This window comes from Puccinia triticina, chromosome 3A, assembly GCF_026914185.1.
Source record: "Puccinia triticina chromosome 3A, complete sequence".
Taxonomy (NCBI): domain Eukaryota; kingdom Fungi; phylum Basidiomycota; class Pucciniomycetes; order Pucciniales; family Pucciniaceae; genus Puccinia; species Puccinia triticina.
In genome coordinates, this window is record NC_070560.1 from 7,133,039 (window position 1) to 7,141,271 (window position 8,233).

At 46.6% G+C, this 8,233-nt stretch overlaps 2 protein-coding genes across 2 annotated transcripts; one reads left to right on the forward strand and one right to left on the reverse strand.

Moving 5' to 3' along the window:
• Positions 1–456: 456 nt before the first annotated feature.
• PtA15_3A778 (uncharacterized protein) lies at positions 457–5,057 on the reverse strand (the record flags this gene model as incomplete). The annotated part of the gene is made up of 17 exons (XM_053167779.1): positions 457–568; positions 657–719; positions 815–999; positions 1,069–1,439; positions 1,502–1,691; positions 1,824–1,898; positions 1,957–2,211; positions 2,283–3,293; positions 3,361–3,458; positions 3,620–3,752; positions 3,833–3,923; positions 4,004–4,110; positions 4,184–4,318; positions 4,397–4,479; positions 4,568–4,633; positions 4,689–4,708; positions 4,801–5,057. 17 exons carry the CDS (start codon positions 5,055–5,057, stop codon positions 457–459), a joined length of 3,252 nt encoding a protein of 1,083 aa, XP_053018963.1.
• Positions 5,058–5,186: 129 nt separating this feature from the next.
• Positions 5,187–7,546, forward strand: PtA15_3A779 (uncharacterized protein; the record flags this gene model as incomplete). The annotated part of the gene is made up of 6 exons (XM_053167780.1): positions 5,187–5,702; positions 5,775–5,949; positions 6,349–6,472; positions 6,559–6,879; positions 6,975–7,381; positions 7,467–7,546. 6 exons carry the CDS (start codon positions 5,187–5,189, stop codon positions 7,544–7,546), a joined length of 1,623 nt encoding a protein of 540 aa, XP_053018964.1.
• Between the last annotated feature and the right edge of the window lie 687 nt (positions 7,547–8,233).

The window sequence follows — 8,233 nt, forward strand, 5'->3', positions numbered from 1 at the left end:
TCAGTGTAAAGTAACCCAGTGTTATCTCCTGGCCATAAGAAACACATCCTGACTACACCTCCCACAACCAGGTCGGCAGAGATTATACACACAGTATAACACATAACCAGATTTTTTTCTTACTTGGTAGGAGTTCTGAATGTGTGCACATAGTTGGACTTGTATGATTCTGGACCCTGGTTTAAGGGGCTTAGATAAACTAAGACTTGTTCAATTTACAAATTGTTTCAAGAACACCTTTGCATGTTTGAGAACTTTAGCCAGCAAGTGAAGCTTACCAAGAATGGCCAGCAAGTGAAGCTTACCAAGAATGGTGCCAGTTAAGTCCCCCAACCCTAAAAGCGGGTTTAGAGCAAGGTTTTTTGTTGAATTTAATACACAATCCAAAAAAAGCAAGGCTAAAGAAAAATATTTTTAAAGTTTAACAGCATATGTGAAGATTCATACAAAAAACATTCATGGGCGGATTCGGATTTTGATGTAAGGTACCTCCACATCTTGGTCGTCGTCTTCCTCGTCCTCATTTTCATTTCCTTCAGCTTCAGTTTTATTGACCATGACCTCGAATCTGTTTTTTTTTTGTGAAAGTAGATGGGGACCACCAAATTAAAATCGCAAATGATCATGGTTGGATTTGAAAGGGTTGTCTAGCTTACATCATGGCTTTAACGTGTGGGGGGATCGCCTTCTTGGAAACTGTCTCGACCAGTTCACTCATCCTGTAGACCGCAAACATGTCCATCAGCTCCCAAACAATCATGTGATCCAGACCAGATGCAATCAGAACGTAATAAAAAGACAAAATTGTACGCACTTCATTTTCATCCTTTCTTCCACTTTTTTCTTAGCCATAAAGCTACTGTAAAGCATCGAGACTCCACTGCTCAGCATAGTCACCTCCAGCTTTTTCTCTTTCTTGAAATAATCGATCAACTCTTGCAACGTAAGATCGTAATCGATATTGAAACGATCCCAGAGGGTCCATTCTATGTCGTAATACTGTGGAAAAATTCCAAGCCTTGTCAGATAGGAGTGGCTTCATCTATCGAAGTACACGCCCAAGCTTACTTTGTTCTTGGCAGCAGCGATCGGTTCAGAGAAGCCGAAGAAGGGCAGGGCCAGATTGACGAAGCCGTTCTTGTAGGACTCCAGCTTATCCTTCTTACCGATAATCTTATAGAGTTCGATGCAAACCAAACCGGTAGCCAGAGCAGTTGTCGTCGCGATGGCCGGGATGATCCGTCCGGCAATCAACTTAGTGCGGTGTTTATCAACCGGCGCGATCGAGTAATTGGTCGCCCGAAGATTTGAGGCCGCGGTGATGAAGTCCATGTGGAAGTTTGTATCATCATCTTTCTCAAACTGGCATGGGTGAAGCTTGAGGCCGGATAGTTCTTCGGGCTTGGGCAATTTGGCCACCATCTCTGATTGATCTTCGTCTAAATTACGTACACATAGTTGAGTATCTCGAAATTTCAATCAAGTCAAATGAATCGCTCACCACCATTGGCTTGGTTGTTGACCGGTTCGTCATCTTTCACTTGAATCTGAAGACCGGCTCTGGGGGAAAACTCGGGCACAGTGACTGAACTGACGAGTTTATGGATTCCGGAAGGATCCCGATCACCTTTAATTCCATAGTTAAATGCTAGAAGGTTCGCTGCCGCAATAATAAACGTCATATGCTGAGGCTAAACACAATCCTCGTTGTTAGCATCACAAGCCGAACAGGAGAGCCACATCTAGCTTTTTTTATTTTATGACTATTATTAAAGGCCAAGAGAAAGCAAAAGACTTGATTGAAAAGAAAATGAATTGCTTACGTCGTTGGGGTTGAACGTAATCGGCTCAGGGGCTCTTTTGGGACCAGACCAAAAGTGAACGCCTTCCTTGGTAATCTGTTGTCGGTATTATTAGTGTCGGTTTCAAGACATAGAATTAAGGTGCCATACTCACCAAGTCACGTGGCAAGCTGTGCAACAGTTGTCGGATCTCGTTGTTAAACTCCAGCTCAAACTTCAATCGAGCCCATGTGACACAGTCGGCAAAGGTGGTTGGGCGATTCTCGACAAGGAATTCTTTGATTTGGTTGATCTGCTCGATCGGGTTCCCTCCTTGTCTCAAAGTGTCAAGGTAATTCGGAATCGTGAGGTATTGGTTAATTGTCTCGGCGGGTTTGGTAAAGAATTCGGAAAAACGCTCTTTCGCCCACTAATACATCATTCAAGGACAAGTTGGACGTTAGTTTTTAATTGATCATAAGTATCAGGAATCATACTTGCCTGAATGGTGTGTTCAATGATATTGGGGAAGCTTTTGACGGTACACATCGGAGCCTCTTTTTCTGGTGGGTCTTGGGAAGATGAGTAGGACTCGGTCAGATGAGGCAGAACAACCTGCACGTTGGCCTTTGTTCCTAATGTTCCTGACTCCAAGAGTGGTTTCTCGTAATACACACAACGCCGATCCATGTACTGTCTGGCTAGAACGTTGTCGAGCGCATTGGTCACGCAATCGAGATGGTCAAAGAATTCATCTCCAAAGATGTGCTCCGTGCGATCTCCCACGGCTTCTTGAAAGCTTTGGATCTTTCCTTGAAGGTCTGGATTCATTTCACTAACTGCCCTGGGTGCAGCCTCGCTCTTAAATGAACCAAGGTCACGAGGTCGGAACAGGAATTGCCGATTCAAGTTACTTTTCTCAATCGAATCCATATCTGTTACCGATATCTTGCCATCGGGACCCGCACATAGACCCATCATGGCCCAATTTTTCAGCATCTCGCATCCGATCGCACCAGCCCCGACTAGGAACTGTCGGTAATTACTGATTTTCTTCTGGAATTGACTCCCAAACACTGCGATTTGACCATCATACCTTGATCCGGTGGGCTGAACATCGGCTTCGGTTGGTAATTCGGTGGGAAGGGCCTCGAGCGCATCGAAATATAGATGTTGGAAAGTTGGATGAAATTTGCCCGAACATGCTTTCAGAACCTCTTGGGCGACATATCCACCAATGACTGCAGTAATGGGAGCTAATTCTCCCGTAGCTTGATATGCTAATTCCACAAGAACCTCTTTCGGGAGCTCCTCGTCACCTTTGTGGATACTTTTGGCCATTGCTAAGAATAACTCGGCATCTGCAGAGTTTCGCGGTTTTGGTAGGCGGTGGTATTTCTCTTCGAATTGCGAAAGAGCTTGAAAGCCCGTATGTAGGACAGCTGGCCGATCGAACTTCGCGAAATCGGTAATCAAGAACTCAGGTTGAGGCAACGATTCCCGGAGAGATTTCTGGTAGGAGTAACAGAAAGCTTCAGCAGGGTAACTTCAGGGAAGGTTTAAACGAAGTTTGACTAACGAAGTGTAACGCTTTGGGTTGTTTGACTTGGTGGAACCATCCACCTTTCTTGTAGTTTCCCAGCGATGTAGTGTCCCCAATGGTAAATGTATACGGACCTATCATTCAACAAGTTATATCATAAGAGCGATTCGAGTTTTAATTGGACCAGTCAGCAAACAGCGGCCATAACTTGAACTTGGGTTCTCTAGCTCGTCTGGATTGCCGGGCCCCGCGGGAACGTGGGCAATCTTGAATAATAAGATCTTGGGGTACACACCTTTTACGGTTACTTTGCGTGGTTCACCCTGAACAAGGGCGTCCATACCTTCTACCTCGGTGAATGTGACATAATCACCATCTTCAAGACCATGCCTTGATTCGTCTAAAGTTGTGACGAGTCCTTCAGAGCTCTACGTGGACAACTCCAATTTGCAGTTAGAGCCAGCTGCACATGGAGAAAAGCTTGGACAGAAAACTAAACACGCCATACGTTTTCTATGGAAACCACCATGCCAGAAACAGGTTGTTCACCGGTGGTGTCCAAGACGATGAATTCGGGACCAAAGTCGCAGAACACTGAGCTGTAACAGAGCGAAAATAGAAAATAAGTGTTCATGTAGAGAAAGCGGCGCGAAGAGATATATAACGATGTGCGACAGACCCAAAAAGACCCCTGACATCCGTTGAGATGAATTGGATTCCGTTTTGATGCGTGAAGTCGTTAAACTCTAATTGTTTCGAAAGGGGTGTGTTGGTAAACACTACGACCTACGTGTCAGATCAAAGCGGTCAGGGCTTTGAATTGTCTGAATAGGAGAAGCTGAATAGAATCAAGACAAACCTGGAAGGTTTTCAAGACATCCTTCGTAAGTTCTTCTCCCAGGACACGAACTGGAACGTAGGAGTTCAACTCGGCCATTCTTGGTTGCGTCGAGTGATCGCGCGGCTTCCCGATATCTGAATCGCGCAGGAAAAACTGGAGTAAACCAGGAGGGTGGGCGCAATGTGAGTCACAAAACCCCACTGATGGCTCTTCTGGAATTAGAGTGTATACCTGTGTGCCCAAATCTGCTTGACAAGTTGGGGCAGGGTCGTGTATAGTTACGGATTTGACTCCAGCTAGACAAATGTTTTTAGCTGTAGGATGAACATCAGGCAGGAAATGTTGGTTAACAAAGACGGATAGATTTTATCTCTGATAAGTTTGAAATTCGAGAAACTCAACCGATCTCAACGCCCAATCCTTTCATGCCAACGATCAACACGTCCGAGTTGGCCATCTTCTGCATGGCTGTGAGATGGAGTCAGTAGGGAAGCATGTCCATCCACACAAGCCATGAACTTACCATCGTGCCCAAGGACATATCTGTTTGGCTCATAGCGGATAGGAATAGTTCAAGATAAAATCAGTTCAATCTATCTATTCGGCTTCCGATAGAAGAAACAGGTTTGACTGACAATTGCCGGGAATAGAGACTTTCATCGATAGTTGATTGATCGAGCTGCATGTCCACGGGGTTTGAAGAGCTGGCCTGGGGGTTGGAAACTACCATGATACCTTCAGTTGTTGTCCGATGATGATGACACATGATATGTAGGCCGGCTAGCGCTGGTGCCTCGAGGCATCGGGGCTCGTGTCGGGCATGCGGGGGTCGGAGTTCGGGACCAACAAGCCCTGCCCGAGCTACCCGATGCGAGTATATTGCATATTGCATACTCGGCCCTGGAGCTGGTGCGGGCGGAGCGCGAGAGTCGTGTGAAGGCTACCACTTCCACTTCAAGGTCTCAGGATCACGTCCAGCTTCCCCTCGAGCCCAAAACGCTTCGTAAATCAATCTGGAACTATGGAAGTCGACTTCGACGATCTGGTCACCAAGCAGTTCGATCCAAATGACCCAAACCAAACACGAACCCAGGCGGAACATGCAGCCCTACTTACTTCTCTCGACCGGGCCACCCGATCGAGGCAACTCGCAGTGCCTACGAATGAGGTCGCGATTCGAGTCAGACTACGAGAGCTTGGCGAGCCTATGACACTCTTTGGCGAAAGACCTGAAGACAGAAGAGATCGACTACGCTACGTGTTGAGTCAAATCGCTGAAGCAAAGGGCTGGGAACTCGAGAAGGACGCCGGGGCTGGACAAGACGAAGGAGGTGCCGATGGGAAAGACGACTCCGATTTGGACGATGAAGAGGAATTCTATACCGAAGGATCTGAGGCTCTCTTGGTGGCTCGAAGATCTATTGCCGATTTCAGTCTGGCTAATGCCCGAAAACGAATTTCGCGTCAAAAGCTTGAAGCTAAACTTCCACTCAGTAAGATCATGGCCACTCGAAAATCGGTTTATGCCGAACTCAAAGTGAGCTGTACAGCTGAGTAAATGATAAAAAAAAGCTACGCGGGCAACTCAACCAGTTTTCCCTGGTCACAGACATATACCAATTTAGGATCCCAGGTTGGCGACGAACGACCGATTTCAATCGTTAGGTTCTCGCCCAATGCTCGTCTTTTAGCCACCGGCTCCTGGACCGGTACAGCCAAGGTTTGGAACGTCCCAAGTTGTACTCCCTATGCGGAGAGCAAAGAAAGTAAAAACATTTTCAGAGGTTCGTGGTTTTGATTAATTGAATATTCTTGCACTTTTTTTCTATCGTTTCCCTCGAAATCCGGCACGTCTTTGGATAGTTTTCACAAATTTGTGGCTATGCTTCACCCCCTCCGCCCCCCCCCCCCCCCCTCGCCACCCCCTTTATATATTTGTATTTCTTCAAGTTGAATTCTGCGTGTTTATTGGCTTGAGTATTACCTATTCACTCACAAACTCCAACTGTCTCTTATCACACACAGAGTGAGGCCACGAACCTCTTTCTTCAAAAAGAATGTTGGCCGCCGACTGACATCGTGTTCGCTTCTTCCTCGGATGACACTGCTTCCTTTCACTTAATTCATCTCTCTCTGGTCACCCCTGTCCATCTCCCATCCCTATTCCCCTTTTCAATGGACAGGTCACTCCGATCGAATCGGTGGTCTGGCTTGGCATCCCGGTGCCACTCTCAGTCAGTCAACATCTAGTGCAAACTTCATCACTGGAGGTGCGGATGCAAAAGTCCAAGTTTGGTCGCTAGACAAGTCCGTTTAACAACGCGTTCTCCTGCTTTTTTCTTCTTCCACAAGAGATATGTTGATTGACCAATCTTGGGCCCTTCTTATTATAGTGAACAGCCTCTTCGAACTCTGGAAGGACATGGTGCACGAGTTTGTCGTGTCGCTTTTCATCCTGCGGGGCGACATGTAGCGTCTAGTTCGTTTGATACCACTTGGCGTCTTTGGGACGTTGAGACGGGTGCCGAACTTCTGGTTCAAGAAGGTCATTCACGAGAAGTCTACAGTCTGGAATTCCAGGCCGATGGCGCATTGCTGTGTTCCGGTGGCTTGGACGCCATTGGTCGGGTATGGGATCTGCGAAGTGGTAAGACAGTGATGGTACTTGATGGACATGTCAAGGACATCCTTGCTATCGACTTTTCTCCAAATGGGTGAGCTGCCTTTGCCACTGTGTCGTTGTCTTCAAGTCATTGCTGAATCTTTTGATCATCGTTTCTTCTATTTCTCCGCATTATGGACCCGATAGTCACCAGATTGCAACTGGATCAAATGATGACAATATCAGGATATGGGACATCCGTACACTCAAAGCAATCTACACCATTCCAGCCCACACCTCAGCAGTCTCAGATGTTAAATTTTATCGGGCACCAGCAGTGCCAGGCTTCAAGTTCCCATATACGATTGACGTTGAAGGGAAGACGAAGGACGAGAAACAGAGCGCAGCAGCATATCTCAACGGCTCGGACCGAATCAAACTTGAGGAAGGCGAGCCGGTGGAAAACGAAGTCGAGGTTCCTCTGGGCGGTTTATACCTGGCCAGTTGTGGTTATGATGGTTATGTGAAATTGTGGTCTGCTGATGATTGGCAATTAATCAAGGCCATGTCGAGTGAAGCTGGGGGGAGAGTAATGAGTGTAGATGTTGGCAGTGGTATGCGCTTCTTTTTATCTATTGCTCAAACACTCCATAATCTCATGATCATTAAGTGGTTCTTTTTTCTTTTTGTGTATGGCAGATGGAAAATTTATGGCTTCTGGAGAATGGACAAGGACATTTAAGCTCTGGTCAGCCGAAAACGTTTCGTTGTCGCTGTGATATAGATACTATTTCATGAGGCTTTTAAACAAGCAAACAGGCAAAAAAATGATACAGTCATCCCGGAAAAGCTTGGCTTCCTTGTAAGGGATTTCCATGGAAATGTCGTGTTGGATTTTCCAACCTTGTGCAGCAATACAGTGCCAAGGTTAGACATTTGCTAACTTGACACTAGTCCCCCCTGGTGGGAGACTTGCTGTGACTGGCTGCAAAGCAGCCCCTCACGCAGGGAGGGACTTGTGCACAAAGTAAAAAAATTGGCTGAGAAAGAAATCATGAATGGCTGGAGGAAAAACAGCCTCACCCGGTCCCAGCCTCCCCCTCAGCTCCTGTAGACCTGCCCCAGAGCCATAATATACCTCTGGACCTCAGCTTTCAAATGGTGCTGGTCTCATCTGCCCAATCCCTACCATTTTCACTGCACTAATCCTTTCAAAAAAAAAAGCCCTGTTTGGCACTGATATAAATAGGGAGTTGAAAAATTGACTCCCAAAAGTTGTTTACGTCGCGCGGACCACCTCAGGACGCCCGTCCCCGGTCCGCGGGACCAAAGTTTGACCTGCGTGGATTCTGGGAGTCAGAAAATTAATTCTGCTATCCAGAGTGGGAGTCGGAATTTTAATTTCACAAAAAATGACGGAAAATAAAGAAAAATTCATACCTCTGCAGTGGGGCACCTAAAGCCCC